The sequence below is a fragment of the Tympanuchus pallidicinctus genome, unplaced genomic scaffold (genome assembly GCF_026119805.1).
Source record: "Tympanuchus pallidicinctus isolate F22 unplaced genomic scaffold, pur_lepc_1.0 scaffold3, whole genome shotgun sequence".
NCBI lineage: Eukaryota > Metazoa > Chordata > Aves > Galliformes > Phasianidae > Tympanuchus > Tympanuchus pallidicinctus.
The window spans coordinates 22,402,492-22,430,014 of NW_026294747.1; the positions used below are offsets into that span (position 1 = coordinate 22,402,492).

The 27,523-nt window shown below is 45.8% G+C and overlaps 1 protein-coding gene across 6 annotated transcripts; it reads right to left on the minus strand.

Annotated features, from left to right (window-relative positions):
• Positions 1-27,502, minus strand: NR1H3 (nuclear receptor subfamily 1 group H member 3). 6 transcript variants are annotated; one of them, XM_052694876.1, is made up of 9 exons: positions 27,369-27,502; positions 10,648-10,895; positions 8,561-8,827; positions 5,566-5,774; positions 5,112-5,291; positions 4,622-4,721; positions 3,336-3,449; positions 2,427-2,521; positions 1-2,021 (listed from the first exon to the last, which is right to left on the minus strand). In XM_052694876.1, the coding sequence occupies exons 2-9, from the start codon at positions 10,763-10,765 to the stop codon at positions 1,875-1,877; spliced, it is 1,230 nt and encodes a 409-aa protein (XP_052550836.1). In that variant the 5' UTR covers positions 10,766-10,895; positions 27,369-27,502; the 3' UTR covers positions 1-1,874. The 6 variants fall into 6 exon arrangements, with proteins under 6 accessions (XP_052550836.1, XP_052550838.1, XP_052550840.1 ...); XM_052694878.1 differs by lacking the exon at positions 27,369-27,502 and adding an exon at positions 26,375-26,454; XM_052694880.1 differs by lacking the exon at positions 27,369-27,502 and adding an exon at positions 26,166-26,280.
• Positions 27,503-27,523: the final 21 nt, after the last annotated feature.

The window sequence follows — 27,523 nt, forward strand, 5'->3', positions numbered from 1 at the left end:
TCCTGTATTAGGCTTTATTCTTTTATATAAACATTAACATTTCTCAAACAGATTAGTTAAAAATACAGATTTAAACAAGATTTTTTTTTTTTTTTTTTTTTTTTTCTTTTTTTTTCAATTGCAATGAGTTATAAAAAACAACAGATTATTTTACGGATTGTTACAAGTGCTTTACAAAGGTGCAGAGTGAAGGCCAGTGGCAAGGGACCAACCTCAAGTGCAAAATGGACACAATACCCTCACCACGGGCATAGCGCTCAGATACACAGCCAAAAATTAACAACAAACCAACAAAAAAACCAACACGAGCCATGTGAATGTAGGCTCTCGGGATGCTCACCAGGCAAGCAAACAGACCCCTATCACAGAGAAGACTCATGAGACCAAACTACCAGGATACTTCAGGTTACATCTCTGAGATCAGCCCTAAAGATGCTGTTTCTTGGAAAATAAGGAACACATTTTGGAACAGTATGCTTCTCTTGTCAGACAAGTATTGCTTTAAGTCCCAGAATACTTATGGATGTGGATACTTAAGAATGCGGGGCATAAATCCAGCGTGGCTCTCACTGCGCCCAACGTGAAGGAAGGATACAGGACCCAAGTGTCCTTCTAAAGCAGTTGGCACTCCTCATACAGCAGGGACCTCCATATCCCATCATAACCACTGGAACTTTGAGAAAGTACCTTGGAAAGACTTTGGCATGAGGAAGAAGATGCAAGCAGAGGAAGTAACACTCAATATTCCTGCAGCCCATGATCTGAGAGTTGTGCAGCCCACAGCTTGTGCAATGCCCACATATTTCACTAAGAGCAGTGTGTCCTCTCTCCTTGGCCAATACATCTTCACACTCACCTTGGAACACATGCCATATGCTCCAAATTCTTGCAAGTTTTGGAGATCCTTCCACCACACCTACCTTGCCTAGGTACCAGTCCTTCCCACCTTTCTCTCTTCTCTTCCACCCCTAAAGACAGAAAAAAATCTATGCCCTGATTTGTTTTGAACTAAAGTTTTCCAGCTGTTAGCAAGACAAAGAGAACTGGCTGCAAATCAGCATGAGATAGAGTTGTGATATATTACATTAAAAAAAAATAAATTCTCTACTTTATGCCTGACATTTTTCTGGTGTACAAATGTTCCCTACCCAGAGGATTTCCCTGTTAGACAAAGGGCACTACACATTAGAATCGCAGAATGGCCTAGGTTGGAAGGGACCTTAAAGATCATTTAGCTCCAACATCAGAGGAATCCTCTTTCCAAAGGAAGGCCAGAATGAAAGGGCACCTCTAGAGATGAAGTCTCACTATAAGGAAATAACAGCTACTTCTCTTGAAATCCTTGCAAAGGGCAGCACATAGATATTTTATTTATAGGAAACCCAGTGAAACCCCTAGAACATACACACTGACTTCCCTGAGCTCCTCAGATCCAGGTACACTGGGAACCCTGCATAAGCCTTTTGAGCTGGGTTACTCTCAATAGAGAGGGTTTGGCAAATTCCTGCAAATTCATTTTCATAATCAACGAGAGAGGAAAGGATCGATTAGCAAATCCCCAGGACATGCTTAGAAAAGAGAAAGAGACTGAAGAAAGAGGTGTATGTGCGTGGAGAGTCTTCATTTCTACCGTTTTCAGATGTTTCATATTATTCATTTGGGGTGTGGGCACTACATCAAAACCAACCCCCATCATCTGATCTACCCCAGCTGCCTCCTGCATAGTCTCATTACAACATTGAAACCCCAAGCTCGTCACTCTCTGCACTGCCTAGCCCAGAGTTCAGTGCTTTGGAGAGGGGAGGCTGGCTTCTCGTTAGCAAAGGCTGGGACACGGCGTTATGTCGGCACATCAGTGCCCTGGGAGCATGCGGTCACTCGTGCACATCCCAGATTTCTGAGAGCAGGGGAGGAAGTTTCTTGTCCTGCAGCCGAAGGGCAAACACCTGTTCAGAGTGAACACTACTTAGTGTCCGAAGACTGACCAGCTTCATTAACATCCGTGGAAACATCAGGTGATCCTGCAGGGTCAGAAATGGACAGCTGTTAGTAAATCCATGCTAAAACTTTGGCTTTTGAAAACTAACAAACCCCACCAAAGCACAGTGGATGAGGCATTACACACAATCCCAATTTTCCCTAGAACAGCATTATCCTGGAGGCAGCACTGTGGAAAAACACAAATACAACATTACAACCCAAAACTCCAGACTTTCTATGCTAGCTAACTACAGAGCACAGTACAGAACTGCAGGCTGTGACAGCTCACAAATCCTCCATTTACAGCTGCTATCACATAGCCACAGAAGAGAACAGCATGACAGTACAGGCAACAAGAGATCTGACTGACACTAACTGTCAGAACTGGGCCTGCATGAACACAAATTCAGTTTGTACCATCGCGGGGATGCCCATGAGACACTTACATTTGGTCTATTGATGCAAATGTACGAATGAAGGGCTTCCACATAGGTGTGCTGTAGTCTCTCCACTAGGGACTGGTCCTGCACATTCGGTCGATCTACCAAAAGCAGGTTAGAAATAAGCACGTTGCTACAGGCAGCATTACTAGACTTGACCCTGGTCTAGCCTCAGTAAGGTCTCTCCCCAAAACTCATCTAGCATTCACCCAGCACAGCTGGGACAGTCATTTGTGAATGCAGCAGCTATGCCAGTTTTCTCAAACTGCCCTTTTTCAATCTAATGCGTACAGGGAATCACATCCAATTCTTACAAGGGTAGAAGGTTATAGAGACCAAAAAGCACTATATAGATACCTTTTTTGTCTCACATTTGTGACTAACTGAAGATGAAAAGCTGCAGTTATTCAGGAGGGAATGGGAAAGTTTCTCCAGCAGCTAAGCCAGTCGAAAAACAAGAACAAATAAAGAATTTTGATCTTTCAGGTCACAAGACACAGAAAAAACATGCAAGGAGCAGAGACAGCTTCTTTTCAGAGCCCTTTCCTGGCCGAGAACAATGTTGTTCTCTCAGAGTACCTGTACTTGTCCACTAGATGTCACTCACTCCATGCTACCCATCGCACTTCAGAGATACCGAACACAGGGGACAGTAAAATAGCAGTTTTTAAATGAAGTAGATCAATACTGGCTGATTTTGCTACACACATCTTCAGAGAAGAATCCGTTTTACTGTTGAGGTAGCACTGGAAGATTCAGAATATAACAAATACTCCAAGTAAAAGTAGTAATGTGCTCATTCATCTTAAGACCTTACACCTTCTATTACTTCTCTGCTTTCCATCATCTTCCTTAACTGCTTCCTTTACCCTGCAACTCAGTGCTGCAGCTTTTCAGATTTCCCTGCCTTTTTACCTGCAGAGAAAATGTTGATGGCGATTAAAAGTGCATATTCAGCATCATTGAGTTGCAGCTCATTCATTCCCTTTGAGAACTCAAAGATGGGGTTAATGAACTCAAACTGCAGACCTGCAGCAAACAGAAGAGAAGAGTGTAAGGGTCAGCAGTGGCAATTGCTTCCTCTCTCTTTCTCTCTCCATCTCACAGAATAAGCTGTCAGAAACACACTCAGCATGCCAGGGAGCAGGGAAGACAGGCAGGCAGACACACAATCAGTTTTCAGACAAATCTATCCCAAAGACAAAATCCCACAACTTTAAAATCTATGCTTTTTATTCCACACCACCATCTCTTTCAAACCTGGCAGCCCTATTGCTTTCAAACAAAGTTTTAATTCCATGCTGCTGATTCATCTGAAGTCTTGAGATGAAAAAGCAGTTCCAAGAGTTCCGCACTACTCAATTTCCTTTACCTTAAAAATCTGGGAGAGCTGGAAGATCCTGGTCTAGACTTACAATCACCTTCTTTGATAATAGCCTGGCAGAAGTACAATCACATTTATTCTGTCATAACATACAGATGACTGTCATATCGTGTCCCTTTGTGCTATGTGATGTAAAAGCATGCTGAAAAATAAGCCTTTCCCCCCAGAATACCATCCAGAGATCTCATGTCCTGTAGTACATAAGAGCTGCCTTCTTTTTGTCTTTCTAATAGCCCAAAGAAAAAGCTGCCATGAAGAGCATCAAGGAGGAGAAATGTCTACTAATAGCTGAAAAAGAAATAAAGTTCAGTTTCCTAAGCTTGGAACCTTCGTCATAAGAAACTGAGCGTTAAAGTTTGAAAGTGCAGTTGAGTGGCGTGATGTGTCAGTAAGCTCCTAGAAAGCCATCAGCAGCCTGGACGGCCTAGACACCCTAAACTTGTCCATGGAAGGTACAAAGAATCACAGCAGCTGACCTTCTGAGTCTTGTGGACCACTAAAGCTCCTTCTTACGAGAATGTATCGATTTTGAATCCCTTCTACCATATCTATCTCATCCCTAAGCAACATGACTCTCACCACTCTTTTTCACTTATCCTGATACCAGATTGTTTCCTCCCTTGTTCCCAGTGTCTTTGTACGGCTCTTGCTTATTCCCTGTTTTTTTTTGCAATGATCCTTCTGTTAAATGCTGCTCTTGTTCTAAACCCTTCATTTAACTTCAAGTCACACACACTATTTCCAGCAGCCACATGAAAAATGAAAAGATGAAAGAACACAAGACAGGGAAGGAAGAAACACCTGTCTAATGCAGCACCTGCTTTGGCGAAGTCATCCCGATTATAGCTCAGGTCCTTCAGAAAAGTGATGCTCTCAATCTCTGGATTGTAGCGCCGAGATGTCTCCAACAACATCACCTGAAACCAGAGATCACAGTTAGATACACTTGAATACAGGAAAGAACATCACAGTATTAATAATCAGTTGAGAGAAAAAAGAAGAAACAAAAACAAGAGAAAAACCCCAAGTGTAATTCTCTCAGAATACTTCAACATTCCAATGTAAATTCTGCTGCATCCTTTACAGCGTCTCCTCCTGGGAACGGATTATAATGCTTTCCAGTGCCAAGGTGCTCTTTCCTCATTCTTCTCCATGGCCCTTTGCCAGGATAGCCTCTCACTACAGAGTAGAGGTCTTTCTTTCAGCCTGCCATCCCAAAAAAAGGGATGTAAAACCATTTCTGCAGGTGGGTAATCCAGACTCTTTTGTCTCTGTTACTATATACTATTGTGGAGACAATCTCTCACCTCTATGGTAGATGTCTTCAACAAAGCAATCTGATCTTCCCTCGTGAGCTCCCGGAAGCCAGGTAGTTGCTTGGCAAAGTCCACAATCTCTTGCACAGAGATAATTGCAAGTTCTGTAAAGTGAGCAAAACGCTGCTGCCTTGCTTCACGGTTATTAGGGTCAGGAACTTGGGGCCATGGCTGTGGAAATGAAAAGAGACAGCATATATATATAAATATATATATATATATACACACATAAAATGAAAGATGAAAAAAGAATAGAAAGATGAGAAGAGGAAGCGAACAAAGAGAATAAGTGAGACACACTGGAACTAGTAAGTTTTTCTATAGAGAACTATGCCTCAAGCATTTCCATTCTACCCAAAACTTCACCCCAACCCTGACTCCTCGTAATTCCACTTCTTCCTTATTATTCTTACTATTATAAATTTCCACTGGTAAGAGTATTTACCGTCACTTTGATCCTGTCAGTGAACGAGCGCTGGTTGCACTGCTGTTGAGCAGCCACAAGCTTTTCAATCATGTTTAACTGTTCAGGTGTCAGCTGGTGGGAAGGACTTGGTGGCTGTGGAGGGTTTGGACGCACCACGACTGTCCGCGCCTGATCGTCCTCCTGCTTCTTCAGCTTTTTCAGCCGAATCTGCTCTTCAGACAGAACATCTACAATAGGAACAGCCAGAGATCAATCATAGAGGAACAGTGAAACCACACTAAACACAGGGCAGCACGTTGTGGATGGAGAAGCAGAGGTTCCAGCTCACAGTATCTGGCTTATGTACACTCATGTACAGGATACAGACAGTGATACTTATTTGTGTCTCGCTCTCTTCTCCACTTGTTCCATTGCCTTTCTTTTAATTGTACTTCGTGTAAACATTCACAAAGGACAGTGAACACATGAAGCTCCCATCATGCTGTCCTGCATATGTCAGAAATGGTTTTTGCCTCTAATTTGCCTGCAATTTCCCAAAATATCATATAACATAGTCCAAGAGGTGCTCTCTGCACATCATGATGAGTCCATTATATTTTATATAATTCTGTTGTTTCGCCTTTTTTCTGATACTGCTAAGTTAACAGTTTGTGTCATTTAATCTTCTCCTTAAGAGGCCAGATTCAGTACTAGATGGAGTTAGACCAAGAAAGCACAACCCTCTGCACAGCCCATCTGCAGCAGAAATGTACAGCAAGTGGAATAAAGAAAGGACAGCTTTGTATAAATCCCACTGAGGAGGAACGTAAGTCCTTCTGAGTAGGGTTGGAAGTCTTCAGTCATGAAGTTAAAGAGTGATACTATTTAGATTCAACACTGCAGAAAATAAAACAAGTCAGGGGTATCCTTCTGGAATGTCTTATCGAACCATTTGCTCATTACTTAAATTTATTTGGATGCCTTTAACTAAGTTAACTGAAAAAAAAAAAAAAAAGAAGATTTTTGATGTAGATTTCTGCTGTTTCTTTAAGTCAAAGCTGCAAAAACTACCTGCAGGCCATATCTGAATCACCCTGTGAGCTACTGATAAATGAACAAAATGCAGAAAGCAGACTGGAAATACAACTGTATTTGTTCAAAAACAAGTATAAAAGTAAAAAATAAAGCCTGACCTTGCTGAAAAACGCTTTGGTCATTTTTTATGCAGAGGAAACAATGAAAAATAGGTGCTACACAAGAAGGCAGGCCCCAAAACTGAACAAAATAAAACTTCTCAAATATAAAAAACTTCTCAAAATAAACTCTGATAAAACATGTAGGCAAGAACTAGGCAATTGCTGTGACAGTGTGTTCTGAGGTGGACAATACACGGGATCAGAGGGAAAACCCAAGAGCATATATTCAAGCTGAGATGAACCCTTATCCCAGACTTCCAAAATAAGGGAGGGTATGCATGCATGCACACACATACACAAAATGAGAATTCTTACAGCAAAGACATTCAGTACAATTATCACATCAAACATGACCTGCAAGATCAGAGAACGCTACTCACAGTATGAATTTACGAATGGCAGAGACTGATTCAGGCAATTACAGTCCCTCGCAGAAGAATTTATGTCTGAGTAACACGTTACCAAGTATCAGAAAACCTTGCAAACTGCCTATGTGCATGCTTCCTTCACCACACCAAATTCCAAGTAATCTGAGCCACTCAGTTTTCCACGGAGGAGCTATCAAAGCTCATGGCACATGCTGGTTTAAGAAAAATAAACTGGCCATGAGTAATTCCCTTCAGTCTGGGAATTAGAAGAATGTTTCAAACAATTTGCAGAGGGAATGACATTCCAAGCAAACAGCTGGGAAACAAAAATCTCATTTTTTGTCACGATTAACAAGGCAAATTTATAGCATGGATTACAGCGCTGACAAGACAAGTGGTTGATAAAATGACCCAATTATTCCTTCTGGCATAGTTTTCCTGAGCTGAAGTGTATCCTCTGTCTTCACCAAAAAACAATGAGCAAACACTGAAACATAATCAGGCTCTCTAGTAGTATCTACCTACAACAGAAGAGTTAACAGGGCAGGCAGGCAGCCTTACAGAATCATTTTTCAAGTGCATCTCTTTTTGCAGCTCTCAGAAGCAGGGGGAAACAGCGCAGAGACAGCCTACATAAAGCTGATCCAAACCAGTGTGGAAGATTAAATACATTAAGCATTCTGTGTTTCAGCTTGCAAAAAGTGAAAAGCACATTTTTTTGCTGCAGCTCATTGGGGCTTAATGTTTTTGAGGAGTATATTTTAGAGATGTTTCTGAAATACTTTATGTTCTTCACAGTTCTGTTTGCTGAAGGTCAGAAAAGGAGACTTCACACAAAATTAATTCTAAGTGAGCATCTACTCAGTCAGCCTTGGTCAGGAGAGGGGTGAAACCTGGGAACCTTGTCAGGGGAGTGCTGTTTCTGATACACAAGCAGGAGTGCTGCTGAATATTCAGAAACAGCAGCCTTATGGTCCAGTGAGAAAAATAACTAAGTTCTCGAAAGGCAACGACAAGATTGAGTCTGCACAAACACAGCTGCAGTACTGTGGCGCTGCCCTTGACCTGTCACGAGGTGAATACAGGAAGTGCTTTTTGGCATTTTAAGAGCATGGCGACAAACCTCATAATGCAGACCAAAAGACAGCATACTGAAGAACGTGTAAACTTCAGCTGCAAGTCTTTCCTCTGATGTCACGCTCCGTGATTTCTCATCAAACAGCGTTTTCAAAAGAATACAGCAGGGATCTCAGCACATCATTGTTGTTTCACCAGCAGCCCCACCTCCCCACGTAATCCCCGCTGAGCTCCCAGCACCTCCTCACACGCAATCCAGCCTGCAGCGTGCGTGGCTCACGTGTGTTCCCCAGCGTTCACGCTGTCCTCTCCCTTACATCCACCCCCACTGGCCACCCACCCACCCCCCGCTCCCTCATCCCAGCGCCCCCCAGCACCGCTTCCTGCACTCACACTGCTCCCGCATGCCTGCCTCCTGGCACTTGCGCAGCCGACACTCCTGGCACTTGCGCCGCATATACATGTCCATCTCACACTTGCCGCCGTTCTTGCAGACGTACTGGGCGCCCTTGATGACACTGCGGCGGAAGAAGCCCTTGCAGCCCTCACAGCTCAGCACGTTGTAGTGGAAGCCCGAGGCCTTGTCCCCGCACACACTGCAGACTTCATTTCCCAGCATCTTGGGGGCCGGGCCCTTCTTCCGCTTCAGCGGGGGATTTTCTATGAGAAGAACAGTAGCAAAATAACAAACAGTCACATACACACAAGAGGGAAGCATGGCATTTGCAACTGACGGCCCCATTCCTTACAACGACCAATACATTCGCTCAAACCCACCATCTCCTACATATGCGGCTGAAAAGTCACCCTTTTCACCCCTTTGGGGCAAGCATATCTTCTGCAACAAACCACGTATTGACATAATCCAAACAGTTCCATGCCAAATATGTAAGCACACATAGCTTTACACTTGACCCTACTATGGAGCAGATCAAAGTGATAAAAACATGCTCAAGCCCGATGTTCTTCTGTACATTCCATCAGCAGAAATGACTTAGCACCTAACAAATAGCTGCTGAAAACTGACCTGAAATTCAAGATTGCACAGAAAATAAGTCTTTTCAAAATTGAACACATGGGAAAGCCTTCAAGATAGAAGACAGCAACTCCATGCAGTCAGGGTCAAGCAGATAACACACACTATGTGAGCTCTAAGAACTTCTGTAACCCCAAAACCATCATTTATTTTTCAAGATGACTGCTCCTCACTCCTTAAACTAAAACATTCTCACTCTTCCATTTGCTGAATCTTGTTACTCCATTAAAAAAAAAAAAAAAAAAAAAAAGTCTTCACTATTGCCTTGTATTTTAAATGGTCTTGTGCAGCAGTTCCCAGTTTTTCCTACCTCATTCTCATGGATCTTCTGTCACAAAATGCATGTTCTGAAAACATCTTTGGACTGCTCCAGTCAATACTAAAGCATTCTACTCAAATGCTCACTGATGTTCTTTGTGCATTCCCTCCTTATTAGCCATCCCCATCTTCATTCCACTAATTCTAGCCATGTCATCATCTCGCATGTTCTTCTATGCAGCTCAGTGCATGTATTTTTTTGTCTGTTTGATGTAATAGATCCTTCTATGGCAGCTTTCATAAACCACACAGGCAGAACGGCCTTGATAAGGCTCAGAAATTATTATTAGTGTTCTTCATTTCATATTGGTTTTCAGACTTAAGCATCTTGGTGTTGATTTTCAATTCCATTGACTTTGCAAAGGTCTGCAGGTCATTCACTTTGGCATGCACATCTCATTGCAGAGAGTGCAGATCAGGAAAATGTCAGCAGAAAGGTTAAGCCTCTGATATTCTCCTCTCTTGATTTACTGTACTTCTCTTCACACCATCTCTTACAAAGAATAAATTACGCAATGCCTGTATTTATTTCAAGTTACTCAGTCTCCTTTTACACATATATTAACTGGCATAAAAACTTTGACAAAGTTTTGAATCACGTTCAGATTTCTGAGTGACAGCAAAGTAAACCAATAACTGCACATGATGAATCCATCCAGCACATATCTTTTGACTGTCATTAATGAGTTACCTAAAGATCTGACAACCATCCTTATGACTGTTTCACTGAGTCAAATAGGCTTCAGTTTTCATCTAAGGAAGGAAACTATTTTCCATTTTGAACATTAGGCATTTTAGTTATACTGCTTATCATTGTCATTTTGCAAAATCAAAGCTTGAGATGCATCAAGCTTGACCATCATCTTGGTACCTTTGCCTCTCATTATGGTCCTCCTTGTTCAGTAGATTCACTCTTTAATCATTTTCTCTACATTTCATGACTTTCCTGCATCTTTTGTAAAGCATTCATTAATTTCAACTACCAGTAATGGATTCTAGTCTTCAACTCTGATGTCTCAGATGTAGCAGTACTCACTCTAGAACTTCTCCAAGTATCAGTATTATTCACAGCTTAAAGAATGGAATCCCTTTAGCTTGTAAGCATTTAATAAGAGTTTTTCCATACCTGCATGCTTAGGGGGGTTCTCTGAGCCAGAGAAGACTGAAAGGCCTTCCTCCTCCATCTCAAATACACTTGCCACCCTCTTCCCATGGTCCTGTGTGCTGAGTTGAGTGGGACCCATGGAGGCCACACAGGAAGGGCTTGCTATAATCTCATCTCTGCAGCATTGTTACTGCAGAGTAAGGAGCAGCAGGCAACTTTCTTCAAGGTCTTTAGTTTTTCCCTGCTACTGAAAGTCAGAAAGGAAGTACCTGTGGAGAAAAACAGAGACAAAAGAGGCAAGATTTCAGCTACTGAGACTGTTAACTCCCCAAATCTTACAGAACAGCAAGCAAGCAGCAAGATTGTTTCCTTATTAAGAGACAATTAACTTTGTTTTTTATCAATATTTATTCCCTTGAAATAATATTTTAACAAACTGTGGTTAAAATACAGTAACAGCACACTTGGACACAAAACTGTTTACTGTCACATCAAACCAGGACAAACCTCCATTACCGCTAGCACCAGCAGGGGACTTCAGCCCTCATCTTTCCAAGCATGTGAGAGGGAAATTCCAAACTCCACAACCAGAGGCCTTTGCTGAAGCTTCCAGGAACCAATTACTCATTACTGCCAGCTGTGCTGGATTTTATTGCATGAACTCCAGAGCACACAGAAAACTGTAAAAGCCAATTGTGATACACTGATATAGCAACGACTAATTTCCCTATTACTAGCAACAGCTGAAGGCTGTGCCAAGGATCAATGATGCATCAAAGATGAGGATTACTAATCCTCCCCTGACCTATAAAAATAAACAGAAAACCAGAATCATATCTAAGGGAAACCCTGGCCATTATGCCACTCTCAGGAAACATTCACCACCAACCTTCTGGGGACACCCTTTTCCAGGACTTGGAAATGATACTAAAAACCATCCTTTTATAAAGCACTAACTCCACACTACATTATGTGAACCTGGAAAGCGAATCCCACCACTTTTTCCAAAAAGCTCTACTACCCAAACAGAAAAAAAGTCTTACCAGTGAGATTGCAAAGACTTAGTGAAACTGATGTAAACTGCTAGCATAAACACACCTTCATCTGCTCCAACATGCATACAGATCACTTGATCTTAATTCTGTGATTTACCAACGCAAGCTAAAAGGATTAACTGATTTAAAAAGCAACTGCCTTAAAGGCCAGGACCAGTTTAACTTGGCCCATGGAGTTCAGGACTGGAAGTGTGCCACTCTCTAGAAGAGAGGAGGTGACAGAAGGCTGTGCAGCAGCACAAACATAAAACGTCAGGTAAACAGGGACCATGCTTTACACAGTGCACTGCTGACTGGGAGAGGCAGAGGACTACTGCCCCAGGCCTCTTCTTCCCTCCTCTATATTTGGACCAGACCATGTAAATTCTCTTAGAGTGCCAAAGGCAAAAGACAAAAGCAGTTGTGCCACAAAACCACCCCCTCCCAGAATTCTGACAGCAACAGTCATCACGTAGAAATCCAGTCATACTGTCAAGATTGCTAGGCTCTTGCCATGCCTCTTTATGCTGTGACAAACAACAGAAGCAAGTGTTAAAAACCATATATTAAAAAACCACATATTAATTTATGTGCCCTTTGTAAACACAGACTCAGACTGCATAAGGAAATCAAAACTCCCTTGCTTTGATGTACACAGCCACACAATCACTGCAAAAATAGACTAGGATAAGTGCAACTGCAGCAAATGTAGAACACAAAGCCACAAAAGAACAAGAAATCCCAGAGTAAAAGTCCGCAACATAACAGGTCTGATTTGCAAATAATCTAAAGAGATACACAGTTCCCAAAAGAACAGAGTGGACATCACAATTAACTTTAAAAAAATCATCCACAGTAAATCCTGCAGCAACAGAAAACCTTATGGAGAGGCACAGAGCACCACCTGGAGATGGGAACTTCAGTGAGAGAAACCCAGAGCTGCCTTATATTCCTACATGTATGCTTCTCATGGATGCACAGTTTCAGATCTCTAGGGACATGTTTGGACACAAAGCAGAAAGCTGAGATGCCTGAGTACATCTCCACATTCCTTTAAGTCACGCAAAAGATTCACTCAAGCATTAATTACTGTGAAGAATGAAACACTGCTGGTAGTACTTGCAGCACTTCTTGAAGAAAAGGTCCGATCCTCCAGCTGATCCTCCAGCTGATGGACGGAGTGAGGTGCTCAGGCCCTGCTGCCTGCAGGCAGTGACACAGTCCTGCTGCATCCCAGCCACAAGCTGCAATGTATTCCGGGAAGTAAGGGAGGAGGAGGGCTCCTCCTGATGGGATTACAAAATCATTTCATCCACATAATCACGACTGACATTGCAAGAGTGAAACTTCTTGTCAGCAGGACATCTGGAGCCCAAAGGGGAGGGATTTTTTTTTCTTAAAAAAGAGACTGCTGACTTCCTGGCAATGTCAGACTAGCCTGCAGGCACCCAGCACACAGCAGGGGTATGGCATATCAGTCACTACCTTCATGCTGTGAAACCAGCCCATGTGTTCCTACCTCATGCACCATCCTCTGGCACTTCCCCAACAGAATGGGCCAGACAGGAGCAGGAAAGACGAGAGGCCAAGGCTGCTCCTAAGACACAGTATTTTTAGTTTTGTAGATGCAGTAACAGTTCCAGGCTGTGGAAAATAGACCTAATTACAAACAGCAGCACTCCGGTGGAGCAAGGTAATGAAACTAAACTAGCCTTTTCCCCACAGGCAGAGGCTGTGTGATTAGGCAGGAAGTTAAGTTTCACAGAAATATATGACTCTATAACTCCATAACTCCAAATGTTCTTGAGTTCTGTATTAATATTCATGTTATCAGAGGTTCATACCTCCCAATTTGTACCACCACTTCAACTTGAAATAAAAAAGGGTGATGCAAGCCTGAACTACAAAAACGAACGCAGACTTCTTGACATCATCTTCCGCACTGCCTCCACCTTCTGTCTCGACTCTGTCAGTTTTAGAAACCAGCACTGGCCAAGTGACAAGAGATGGGGCAATCACTTCTCCAACACAGCTTCTACAATGCAGGAACCTGGTGAGCATACACTGCACAGGGAAGCACGCATAGATGAAAGGCAAATAGAAACAATTCTCCACCTCATCACTCATGTCTCAGATTCTCTCCTTGTCACTCATGTCTCAGAAGAGACATTAAACATTTTTGGAAAATGTTGTTCCTTACATCCTTTCTTCCCTCTCTGATGGTCTCGAAATCAGCACTCCTCAAACAGAATATTGCAGTAGGGACTAGAGGGGCCTGTCTCTTGCACTTCACGCTTACTACCAGAAACCTTCACTCCTCCCTCCAGCACCAGCCTTGTCTGAACTCATACCCTCAGTTAGAAGACCCCTTCTGAGCCCAGCTGAAGCATTTATGCACTCTTTTGGAAATCTCTGACCAGATCTGTCCTCAAGAGCCACAAAACTACAGAACATGCCTATTTTCTGTCCCATGCTCTCAGAGGATAAGTAAAAGATATGGCGCAGCAAAGCACACAGATGAAACCAAAGGAACCAGATGTAGTTACTGTAGTCATACTTCTGATAAAAATGTCTGTTCTCTCCACAGCATCTTTGTCTGGCATCTTTTTCTGGTACTTTGTGGGAGGAATTTACAGACCAGGAACCAACCCAGATGCAAGTGCATGCCTGGAGAAACTATGCTGTGGAGAGCAGGGATAATGAAAGGAAAAGCACAGTGGGCCTTTCACCTCCAAGCACTGAATGCTCAGAGGAAACGGTGGCTTTTTAAGAAGTTTATGCAAGTCCCTGGGATCTTTCAAAAGAGGAGCTACTAGTCAGAGTCCTGGTAAGTTACAAAATCCTACAGCCTTCAGACAAGAGAAAATAAGCAGTTATGTTTTGGTTCTATAATGAATCACCAGTGCACACTGCACCAACAGAAGAGACCCTGTGCATGTACACATGTAGTACTGTGACTGTGCTCACGTGTCATGTATGTGTGTGTCAACAGGACTGCACCTGTGTGGATGGGCCTAACAAATGGGCTGCTGGGGAACCAGTGTGTCTGAAGGGAAGAACTTCCAGGGAAACTTACAGCAAGAATATCATTTTGCATTTGGGCTTCTAGAGGCATTCTGACAGGCAAAACAATCCTCAATCTGAAACTACCTCTGAAAACTGAGTCAAAATAGGGGCTTAAGGATCTCTGCTGAAAGCTAAATTCTCAGTGCGCACACTGGTGATGATACCTGGGGTGCCAATCCAAATGTCTGAGTAAAAAAGAAAAAACACCATTGGACTGACACATCACAGAACCTACAGCATCGGCACAGAACAAAGCTCCTCATGAGGCACTGCTCTTTCAATTCTTTCATAAGTACTAAAGGTATTCTGCTACCCAATGTTCTTCCTACGCCTTCTCTGGTGCGGCATCAACTTCAGATCGTCAAAGGGAGGGATAAAACATGAAAATGCAAGGTGTGCCAAGAAGCATAACATGACAGCACAGTTTTTAACATTATGTTTACAAACAAGGGCAAGAACTGCTCTGTAACTCTGAGTGAACAGCAACTAGCTCCATGTCCTAGCAGCAGATTCCTTTCTACAGAGAAGTGCACAGCATTAACTGTTTGGATGTCTCAAGAATAAAGACTGCTACAAAATGAAATTAGCCCACAAGCCCACCTATCTCAACAACAATGGTAGAAAAGCTACAGCCTATTAAGAGCTTTCACTGGCTACCAAGCTAAGCTTCAGCAGACCGCTACCAGTTCCACAAACGCATGGCACTTGTCCACAAGAACTAGCAGCTGCTGTCACTTCTGACAACCACAGAAAGCAGTAATTCCTGACTGCAGCCAGCTGCCCATGGTGGGCAGCACTTAGGTCTCCTGTCCCCAGGTTAAGAGTCTTATTCCCATCTCTGTCTCTAGTTCTGAGTCTTAGAGCCCATGTCCTCTTCCTTTGGCTCTTCTTCCCGTTGCCGACCAAATTCCTTATTACCCATCCCTTTGCTGACTTCTGGAATGGCCTCTGCTTAAGTGTTTGTCTCTTCCTTTAAACTCATATATCCCTGATCTCGCCTGGTTCTCACTGTGGCACCTGGCTCTCATGGTGAAGGCTTTCTTTGGACTGGCTCTCTGCCTTTGGCTTCAGTCTGTTCTTAAACACAGCACGATGTCTCCTACCTCCAAGTACAGGTGCAATGGCAGCTCCCAGAGAACAGCTCCAAAAGTGACTAACTACCAGACAGATTAACATAAACAAGTGTGTGTCACTTGGCTGAAAGAGTGCAGGAAAGAGAATAGGAAGACATAATGATGGTGTGCACCAGGATGGAAGGTGGTATTCTGTGAGATGGTTTCTGCCTCTTCCACTTAAGCTTATCAAGGAAGGGAAAGTCAGGCTATTATAGAAAAACACCCTAAAAGAGTTTTTAGCTTCGGAAGACTGAAGGGCAGTCTCTGTAACTTTCAGATCTTTTACTGTAACAATGCAAATATTTCCACACACATTTGTCAGTCTGTATCCAGCATGACTTAAATGGTCTGGACACACAGAATATGCCATTATCGACAAGCAGCAGCAGCAACAGAAAATCCAAACCATTTCTGCCCAACAGTGGGGAAAAAGAACTGAAAATAGGACTGAAGCAAAAGAAAAATTTCTTTCCACTGAACATTTGCAAATTCATTAGTGAACTGAATTACAGCCATATGACACAATGGCACTATCAAACACAACACCATAATTCAGGGCAGAATCAGGCCAAAGGACTTCTGCTTTGTTTTGTATCAAAATCCAAACTCACTCCTAGCCTGTGTCTCCATAGCAAAGGACAAGCTTCTTTTCTACACAGGGCACGCTGGAAACAGGGCTTCCCAAACTATCCCTGAGGTGAAGACAGAACATGCTGGCTCCAATCACGACCAGAAACTTACAAACTCTGTAGAGGAGCTCCTCACTCCAACAGCCACTGTTCTTCAAGTCATCTCTCCCATGCGCATCTCATCCAGCAGGAGATGCTCGCTCTCCTCTCACCTGTTTCTCTCATTACACCTTATATCCAAAGACTGAGGTTTTGGGTTTGCCCTTGCCTTCACCTCTTCACCTGAGGGTGCCATGTCAAAACAAGAAACAAGGGGAAAACAGTGATACTACTGTTTGCAGGGTGGGTGAGATCCTGAAGTGGGCTGAGCCTATTTCCTCCCTCCCTCCCTTCCTCTGTCCCAGCTGCCCTTGATCCTGCAGAGAGGAGGAGAAAGGAGACAGGGTTACTGCCGTTCACTCACACTGCACACAGGGTGCTCTCTTGCCTCTTTTCCTGTTTGCATGGAAGCATCGTTCCCTCTGACAAGGGTAGAGAGAAAGGCAGAAAGGGAGCGAGGGAACAGATAATGGTAAGAAAGGATAGACTCTTCCCTGGTTAATTAACTGAAAATGAATAGTAAGTCCATCAGGGTTGATGTGGCACCTTGCTGACAGGAAATGCCTCTGGAGGCCATAGACCCAGGTTCCCTTGAAGTCTACAAAACAGCACAAGTCAGGTTGAGGTAGCAAAGCTCCAGCCCCTTATCCTTCCCAGGCTTTCTACTGCCTCTTTCCCTCAGCTTTCAAGCTTCTGACTAATCTAGAATATAGCCATCCTGAGCTGACAAAACAAGAGTGTGCACTGGTTTCTAGTAAAGAAGACATTACAGTAACAGCACCCCCAACCATCCTACCAAAAGACAAGCTATCATCTCCCAGCCCAGCCTGGCCAGCTAAGCCATGGCCCCGCATTCCAGTGTGGGGAGCAAAGGGAACACAGCCACATGGATTGATGCCGGCTTCCACAGCAACCACAGGGGAGAAAGCGAGCAGAATTTGCCATTTACAGCTGAACTGCAATAATCCCCAGCTCCTGGCTGCAAATCCAGCTCCAACCGTCAAATGGCAGTTTGACTCCGCTATCAGCGCCGACCTTCAGACGGCAGGAAGCGCAACAGAGGCTCCAACAGAAGCTTCGAACAGGAAAAATCCCATCTGTGCTCCTCCCCGGAGGATGAAGCACACAGAGCAAAACAGCTGCCCCCTCCTCCTATCAAAGGAGCAAAGGGCAGCTCTGTGCTGCTCCCTGGAAGAAGGGGAAGGGAGGGGATCCAACCAGCAGCATGCTCTGCAGAGTGTTTGTCAGCATCAGCTGTAAGCGGCTCCCTATGGAAATTCACGTAGCAGCAACAGCGCTCTTTTGCCAGTGCCACTCACAATTTCCCCATGCAAATTAAGGTATCCAAACATTAGATTTTTTTCCCTTGCACATTTAAATATATCTATACTAAGATGGTTTTGCTTTGTGTTTCATTTTCTTCCTACGGCACCTGTATTGGCTATGAGTGTAATTCTCTTGTCCTTATGACCACATCACCAGAGAAAATACAGGTAAAAGTGAGAACTGTTCAAGCAATCTGGAAAACTTCCTCCTGTGAAGTTATCTGCTAATCAGCAGGAATTAAAGTTATCCCCAGGCTTATCAAGAGAACATGACTCCAAAGAGATGGGAAATAGCCAGTGTCACCTGAATCAGAGATACTGGCAGTACTAGCTATGTTTCAACAGCCTGTTTGTTGTTGTGTTTTGTTTTGTTTTTCTTTTTAAATGGGGCTGTGCATTAGTGGAAGAAAAAAGATCTAAAGAAACCTCTTTCTCCAACCACTATGTACTACCACCTTGGCACCATATGACAGAGAAAAGAAGATATCCCTACCTGGCAGCCTATGTTCTCCCTTTCTGAACTTGAGTCCCACAGATATTACATCCCTGCTTCAGGGAACACAGGTTTGACTCACGAGAGGTGTGAGATGTCATCCCAACATTATATCTAAACTGAAGGAAGATGAGAACAAACAAAAACCACAGAAATAATGATGACTACCCAAAGTAGTGGAGATCAGGGAAGAGGGCTAAAAGCAGCCCATCGCCAATAAGAGAATCAAAGACATTACAACCAGAAAAGCAGCCCTGCCAGCCTTTCTCTGCACGTGGAAAATAACGATAAATAATCACGTACTACTTACCTGATTGTATCCTTAAAGTAATTTAATCTCCACAAAACTCTCAGGAAATAACACCCCCTGCCTATTCTAATCATATCCAGCGGTTGGCATCACCAAGAAGAGATGCGCTAGGCTCACCAGGTGGTCTCAGCCCATCTCTTCAGTATCAGAGCCCAAAAGTGCTGCTGGCTCCTCTGAGGAAGACACAGTCCGATTGACTGACAGATCACCCTCTCTCAAACTGGTCTCTACCCTCCAGCACCTCTGCAACAGAAGAACAAAAGGCAAAAGAAGAAAGAAAAACTGACGGAGAGGGCTGTTAGTGGTACGGTTGTTTGTTCATTTTTTCTATTTCCTTCTTTCCACCCACTTCCTTTCATCAACATGCTGCATATCACCATAACTAACACGGGATTGTTTCTGGGAAACAGTTTTTTATAACGCATCTATATAGCACTTAGTATCCAAGCATCATCCCACCTAAAAGCATCTATCAAAACAAATACTACTGCTCATCACAGGCAAAAGAGAAATACAGTACTGAATTGCAAAGCAGGCAGGAAACTCATTAAGACTCCCTTAAGGGCAGTAGGGGAAAAGTACCAAGTCCCATTCATAGAAATATCATCCCTAGATGTAGCACAGAGGTCAAGAAGAAATGACAATACTACTGAAACACTCATATCAGGTGAATACAGGAACTGAGTCTAAATTGCTTCAAAGTAAGCTGGACCATTCCATATCTTGGCCTATTCAGTGCTCATCCATTACCTAGGGATACATTTTGGCAGATTTCACTAATGTGGCTCTCAGAAGGGCAGAAGAGAGGCAGAGCTTTGCATTATACATCCAAACCTAGATCAGCAAGAAGTGATCAGAAAAATTGCCAAGAAACACAGTAGGAGCGGCATTTAGGGCTGCAGGGGTGCAGATCAGAAGACTTTTAAGAGCTCTGTTGGAAGGCAAATTTGTCCTGCTTTTGACTTTACTATCCTAGATCCTGGCCCTCATGGTCTATTTCCCCATCCCTGGATGCATATAAGGCCAGGCTAGATGTGGCTCTGGGCAGCCTGGTCTAGTGATTGGAAACCCGGCACACAGCAGGCAGGTTGAAACTAGGTGATCATTGCGGTTGTTTTCAATTCAGGCTATCCTATGATTCTATGATATGATTCTGCTTTGGGGTCAATTCAGCTAAACACTTAGAAGTACAATAACAACAAGATAAGGAGGAGGAATTATTTTTCTTTTTAAAATAAACACACAAATAAAAGCTCGAAGGGTTAAAGATCTGAAAATGAGAAAAGAGGATCCGTGTGACAGGAAGGGAGCGTGTGAGAGGGCGTGTGACAGACTGTGTAGCAGAATGTGTGTGTCGATCCCATTCCCTCTGAGGTCCCTGGCCAAATGCAGAGCTGAACTTTCTGCAGACTTTGTCCTGCCAAGTCATGTTCCCTTCTCACACCGCCTGACATCACCACAAACACTCAGCTGGAAAACAGACCGGAGCGGGGCAGAATCCGCTGCGGCAGCATCAGCCAGTGGGATGGCTGCAGAGTGGCACACCCTCCAGTTGGCTGAGCTGAGCCTCTGCTCCTGCAGGTAATCTCCAGGCACTGGGAGCTTCACCCTGGTTCATGCAAACAGAGCCCTAGCGTAGGGCAAGGGGAGCTGAGGTGCTAAGCATATCGATGCTTTTCTATGGTCCAAATTCCTTCAGCAGAACAGATTGCAAGTCTGCAAAAAGTCTCTAATAGGGAAAGGCAAAGGAACTAACTACGAGACTGTCAGGTTTCATCTAAGCAATACAGCACAAGGAGCCCACCGCATTCCTAGTTCCTGCGCAGTCCTGTCAGGCAGAGGAGAAAGAAATCAATGGCAGAACCCACTGGCCACCAATCAAAGAACCATGAGCCAGAAGCTGTGCACAGACGAAAGGTTGGGCAGGTGCCACATGAAGCAAGCGAGCAAACATTATTCCAGTCAGAAAGCTCCTGCCAGCCACCTTCTCAGAAACAGCTGCAGACCTAGCAATGTAAGCATGAGCGTGTGGGAGCAGGTAATGGGGCTGCCAGCAGATGGGCTTCTTATCCTGATCCTTGCACCAAGGTTAAGTGTGGGGATGGCTGCTGCTCCTGGGACACTGCAGAAGACACCACTCAGAGCAAGTACTGGGAAGTTTCACTGGGAGACCAGGCTGAAATGGGGCAGGACAAAACCTCCAGTCTCTCCTTGTTTTAACTTCCACTACCAACCCCAATCTGCTGTTAAAAGCGTAACAGGAAAATATCTTCAAAGTGCAGGCAATAGAAAAAAAAAATGTTTTCTTCAGGAAAAGGATTCCACTTTCTCCACTCCAGTTCTACTTCTAGGAAAACAAAAAGCAATTTGGGAACTTCTATAGAGCAAGGGAAAAGTTTTCTTCAGTTCCACAAAAGCATGAAAGTTAACTCCCCTCCTCTAAGACGCACTCAGATAACAGGAGCTCCTTGGCAGGCATTAAGCTCATCCATATTCTGTATTCCAAAACACTCCCAAAGTCGGTACCTAAAGGCCACATGCCAGCCTCCTCTCCAGCACTGGGAGCGCACGGCTGCTGAGCTGCCTCGGTGGCCACGCCTGTGCGAGCCGCAGCACGCTGCTGAGGGCCCCGCACCGCCTGCAAGTCAGGGCAAGTGCCATCACAGCCGGTCCCAAAGGCTCTCCCAGCACACCATCAACACACCCGCAGACATCCGCACGTGGGTTTCCCCTTGGGAGGTGCTCGAGAAGCCGCTGCGCACACCTCACCGAGAGCTGCCCATGTATAAACGTCCAGGAAAAGGCACCGGCGCAGCGTGTGGAGTCCTCCGGGGAGCGGCACGTTTCCGCATGCGTGACTCTGGCCAGAGACACACTACAGAACTGGTTCAAAAGCCTGCACCTCTTTGCCCTCGTTTCACAAAGGCCCTAAATAGACTACTTAAATTCCAAATGTTTCTATTTATAGAGGACTTCACACATATTTTTTCAAGATTACATTCACTGAATTTTTTACGACAATGACAATATATGATAAAGCCTAACACAAACACGCAAACCCTCTCCAAGCAGCACACGGTCACCGTGGAATGTTTAAAGAATGCATTTCCTAAATTTGAGAAAGATCTGAAGTCCCTGGAAGCAGAATCCACTGAAGGATCAATCCATAAAGGACAAGAGGCAGTTTCATCACTGCGATCATTCACTGAAAGCTGGGGGAGGGAAGCACGCTTGGGGAGGGAGGTGTTTTTCTCTTCCAATCTATGAAGCAAAACAACACAAGGGAGGATGAGTTACACTCATTCTGAGATCTGGAAGGACACAATGACCGAAAACATGCAGTTCATTTTGATAAGTACAGATAACAGCGCTTTGTTAAAGCAAAACTGTTTTAACAGTACACACGCCAGCAAGCTCATTTTTTTCTTGTTTGTCCAGTGCTTGATTACAGTCTAATTATAAAAATTCAATTTTGCATGCTTTTAATTTGACCTTTTAATCAAACAGTATTGCAGCAGTCACTAGGAAAGATGTTATTCACCTAATAAATTCAAGTGGCCATTTTCCAACGTAAACATTTGCTGTGATATAATAGCATAAACTAATGTATGCAGACACACTCTTATCATCCTGCTTAGCAAGTAATAAATTAGCCTAGCAGATTAGAGCAAACCTTGCTTTTAGGAAAACATCAAATGCAAAACAAGGTTTACGTGGATTACTTGGATCACCAACTTAAATCGTGACTTAAAATCAGCAGGTGGGAGCCTTGCTTTGAGCCACACAGCAGTGCTTGTCTCACAGCTGGACCACAGTCAGCCAAGACTCCCCTTTCCTAAGAAGGGCAGAAGATCTTACTTCTGTGCGCAGCTCTCGTTTCAAGGAACTTTACAAGTGTATTTACCAGTATTTAAAAAAAAACACCTTACAAAAAACTAGAAAACCTAACACACCAGGGAACACCTACTCTTGTCAGTCACTTGCTGCAGCAACCAGTGTGATACCCACCTAATACTGTTTATTTACATCCCAGAGATGTTTCTACGTGTACATAATGCACCTTGGCTCTGCAGCATGGATTTGATGGCCTTTCAGTCCTCCCATCCCATGAGAGTCCTCCTACTTAACCCTAGAGAGAACAATTATGATAGCTCCCAAATTCAGAGAATTACATTCCTAATTTCTAACATATTTCTTTTCATCCCATCATCAACTAAAGAAACAAATCTTCCCCTCCCCCCTTAACAGATAAAAGCAGGATTTTGCTCTTCCCCACGTGTGCTACCCAAAGTAGCCTTTGCCCTCCCCAAACAAGAGGCTTAAAAGCTTGACAGTGCATATTCCAACTCACTCTACTAAATGATAATGATATCACCCTAACATTTTCTTTCAGATTCTCAATAAGGCAAGCAATTTTGCATTACGGGAAATCTGCTTTTGAGATCTCCAGATCTAAACTAACAAGCCCCATAGGCTCCAGGGATATCTATCTCCTTCTTATCGAGGACACGAGAAATGAATTTGTCCGTGTTCCAAAAATGGAAAAAAAAAGTATTTTGTCCTAAGCAGGAAGTCACAGAACAAAGCAACACAGAGTGCTAAAGTAACACATCACACCACTTTTAACTGAGATATTTTTAAGATCTGCCACAACACAGAAAGCCTCTCTTACTTTAACAACATTCTGTGCATTTGTCGTACCAAGGCTTATTAAAACACAGCTTCTAGCTGCAGTAACCACAATGAAAATGCAAGGTCAAACACTGCACTTACATATTAGCAGAAGTATGATCTAAGACCAAGTTCAACCTGTTTGCAGACTGGATGCAGAACCGTACCCATGCAGAAAGCACTCCCCCAAACTCCTTTCCAAGGCTCCTTCCCACTCAGTTTCCACAGCAGAGAATGTGTTCCTGCCCTCCTAAATTATTATGCTGTGAGAAAAACAAGGCAACACACTGCAGTGCAGAGCAGCAGAACAATTTCCCCGAGCCAAACAAAACAGCGTTTTTGTAAGGTTTGACTTTAATGCTGAAATTGTCATTTTTCTCTGAGACTTGCAGATGTGCAAATCCTACTGCTTGGTGGGGAAGGAAGAAGGAAAATGACAAAATCTGATAAGCTTTCCTATTCAACTTGCAAAGATACACATATCAGTGACAACGAGACTTCCACAGCAGCTGCTTCCAGAGCAGAACATAGGATCATCCTTCAGTGCATTCAAAGACAAAGCACATTATATTTTGTATCCTTCCCTGGGCAGATGGGACTTCTGAGAAACAGCAACAGCTTAAGACTCTAAATTCAAAACTTCTTTTTGAAGAAAAAAAAAGTCCATCTCGATAGCCAACAGTCACAGAGCAGATCTAGTTACAAAAGACGGAACATGAGCAGTCTGCGCCCATCACCCTTTCTAAAGACTGGATCAAACAATCAGCAGCAGATTTCATCCTTCCCTTAATCCAACATCGAGCGCTTCCCGAATTGTAACAGCAATTCCTAGAGAAAGCACCTTAACTGAAAAAGTTGTCTGAACAGAGATAACAGCAATCCAACACGCATTAACACGCTGGAAACACAGCTCTGCCTACAGGTGTGAGCTCAGCACCAAGCAGTGAGCTCCCGCCCATACCTCTGCAGCACACCTGCTGTCCTGCACACCGCCAGCTCCTTGCTGCACCGCAGCCAGCAAAGGGAACGCCGTGACAAGGTACAGAGCTGCAGTGCAGCAGCTGCTAACTGCCAGCAGCGGTAACCAAAGGCACACTGCCAGAATACAGCAGGTCGGTGATAAAGTTTCCTGTTGTTTGACGTTTTTTTGGTCAGGTGATTCATACACAGTCCCTGCTGCAGTGCTTCTCCTTGCACCCTGTTACAGTACAAGCAGCTGCAGGATTCCTCGGACAGCTATGGAATGGTGGAGACAGGAGGGGAACTGATCATTTTAGCCTCCATTTTTCTCTCCCAAAAGTTTGCCGCCCTCTGCGATAGATGCACCTCTGTAAGCACACATAAGAAAGAAAACCTACCGAACTCGAGTGCTAGATTCCAGTGAGTGACTACAGCAGGCAGCATCCAGCCTGCATCGCAGGCCTTGCAGCAGGAAGAACCCTCTGGTGAATGTGTCATGGGTGTGGTTGTGGAGAAATGCAGCAAGGCCAAACTCCATCTGGTCGTGGCATAACCTGTACTACGTCCAATGCCCTCAACCCAAAAGAAAGTAAGGCCGAGCTTATTAACACTCAGCTGTAATTTTCACACCAGATTTGCTCCTTTAACTGGAAGAAAAGACCGCTACTCACTGAAAGAAGTAGCAAACATTTTTCTTTTTCTGTTTGACCCCAGTAGAGCCTGGTGCCTGGGAAGCAGCACACTCCATGCACCTTGGGATGAGCAGCAGAGCTCAGAGGACAGTCTGCCCTCTCTGCAAACATGACCTGCAGCCACAGCCGGGAGCTGCCGCAGCGATCCAAAGCATTAGTCAGGCGTGTGAGTCAGTGGCAGAAATTCCCTTAGAAAAGCCTTACAGTGAAAGGCCCAGCTGTGCCTTTAGGGGGAAGAAAGGGGGGATCCATGAGAGAAAGCATTCCTCTTCAAGCAGAGATCTGAGGGATGCTGCCATCCTGCAACGGAACACTTGCTGTTAAGAGTCTGCGGACCTTAACACAACTTGCAGTGAAGCGGCACAACAAGAAGCCGACGTTCGCAGTTACCCTCTTACAGCCCTACACACACCTGTCACCGGTCTGTGTTCCAGAAGGCAGGTGATCGGAGCTGACAGCACATAACAGGTGAACCAACAGCAATACAGAGCTGAGCCGCACAGACAAGGAAACGTGACAAAGCTAACAGAGTAAACTTCACCGCACCTGGCAGGCTCTCCAGCAGAGACCTGGGCTCTCTGGACACAGGAGATGTGCGACGCCCCGAGCCTCGACCCTTCTTCAGCTCCTCCACCCGCCCGTCCACTCCTCCCAGAGAGCGCCTTCCAGCGCCGCGACCCCGGAGCCCCGCCGTCCCCAGGGCAGGTCCCTTCGCTCTCCGCTCAGCCCCGAGCCCGAGCGCGGAAAGGCGAGGCCGTGACGGCCGCCTCGGGGCCCGTTCCGGCACCTTCCAACGCGCCGCAGGAGCCCGGCGCAGGCCTCGGGTCGGGCGGCGGCGGAGCCGAACGTTCCCCCTTCCCCCCTCGGCCAGCTCCAGCCCCAGAGGAAAGTTACCGGGCGGCGCGGCTCCTCGGCGGCCCCGGCGACGGGCGGCCTCCGCTCCCGGCAGGTGCCCGAGCGCCCGGCGGCGGCGCGACCCGGCTGCGTGCCGCGGAGCTGCCGTGATGTAACGCGCGGCCCGGCCGCCCACCGCACGCCCGGCCCGGCCCGCCCCATTCCGGCCCGGCGGCAGCGACCGCCCCCGGAGAGCCGGGCTCTCGGGAGAACGAAAGCAAAGCAGTGCGCCGTGCCGTGCCGGCCCTTACGCATCGGTCTCGGCTCGGCTCGCTGTCCCGACGCGACGATCACCGAAGCGCAAGCAAACAAACGCAAGCGCCGCCTTAGCGCTACTAGCAGCGGTTCCGCTCACGCTCCTGCCCGTGCTCGGGGCCGCCGAGCATTGCCCCTAGGTATCAGTTCTGTCGAATCAGCAGAGAGCAGAACCCGATAAAGAATAGCACAACCAAACTGGTACCTCCGGTTAAGCGCAAGCAGTCCCGGCCTGCTGATACTTTTTCTCCCCGCGCCCCCTATGGCACCGCGTCAGCAGCGATACCAGGAAAGATCAACGTGACCTGGTGCTTTCCAAGAGATACGGAATCACAGTCGCTTTAATTCATTAAACGTTCAAGCACGTCAAACAAACGGCTCCGTCCAGCCGCCGCTGAGTTACACAGCCTTTTGTTTCTTAAGAAGCGACGCGTGACTCCCAGTGCCGCAAAGCACACTTTCTAAGGAACGCAGACAAAAGCAAAAGCCGAGACCCTCGCGTCTCCAATCTCGGGTAGGTAGAGACAGGCAGCACACACCGCCAGACACCCCAACCACCCATCATTTCCTCCTCCTTTCTTTAAGCGGCCCCGCCGGCCCACGGGCAGCAAAGGCCGGGCCTCCTCCGTGTCCGCGATCCCCTGAGGACCGCAAGGAAGAACGCAGCCGGGCACAACCTGCAAAGGCAGGCCCAGGGGATGGGCGGCACGGAGCCAGAGCACGTCTGCACTCCTCCTGTCCCGTAAAACACACCCGGGGGGTGCAAGAACACTGGATAACTTTCTCTGTTTTCACGAGAACGCGACGCGGAGAAGCTGACGGTCGACCCGCCTGCATGCGGAGCGAGGGGACGCTTCACGAGAAACGCAGCGACCACTGCACGCCGTAACTCGGGCAGCGCCTCGCGTTTAGCAGCCCGGCCCGGGGACTGCCCGAGCAGCGCCGTCACCGGGCGCGGCAGGGGAGCCGCGGGGCTGGGACACTCCGGAGCCGGAAGGCGGGCGGGGACGCGGCGCACAGCACCGCACAGCACCGCACAGCACCGCACAGCACCGCACAGCACCGCACAGCACCGCACAGCACCGCACAGCACCGCACAGCACCGCACAGCACCGCACAGCACCGCACAGCACCGCACAGCGCCGCGAGCCGGCCCGCGGAGTTCGGCGAGACAACCGGCGCGCCCCGGGCCCGTTTACCAGCGGAAAGAGCCGCTCGTCGTTCGCCTCGCGTCCCGCGAAAGCCTCGGGCCGCCCCGGCCCGGCCGGGCCCTGCCCGCCTCAGCGCCGGCCCCGCCGCCCGCCTCAGCCGGGCCCGGGCCAGGCCGCGCACGCGCCGTACGGGAAGAAGGCGC

What these genes read in the sequence shown, in the direction of transcription:
- NR1H3 (XM_052694876.1), bottom strand. Translation starts at nt 10,765, where the DNA reads ATGGGTCCCACTCAACTCAGCACACAGGACCATGGGAAGAGGGTGGCA. An exon ending in CTGACAGGATCAAAGTGACG is followed by an intron (nt 5,292 to 5,565) that starts GTAAATACTCTT and finishes TCATTTCCACAG; the next exon opens with CCATGGCCCCAAGTTCCTGA. An exon ending in TTTGCATCAATAGACCAAAT is followed by an intron (nt 2,022 to 2,426) that starts GTAAGTGTCTCA and finishes CTGACCCTGCAG; the next exon opens with GATCACCTGATGTTTCCACG.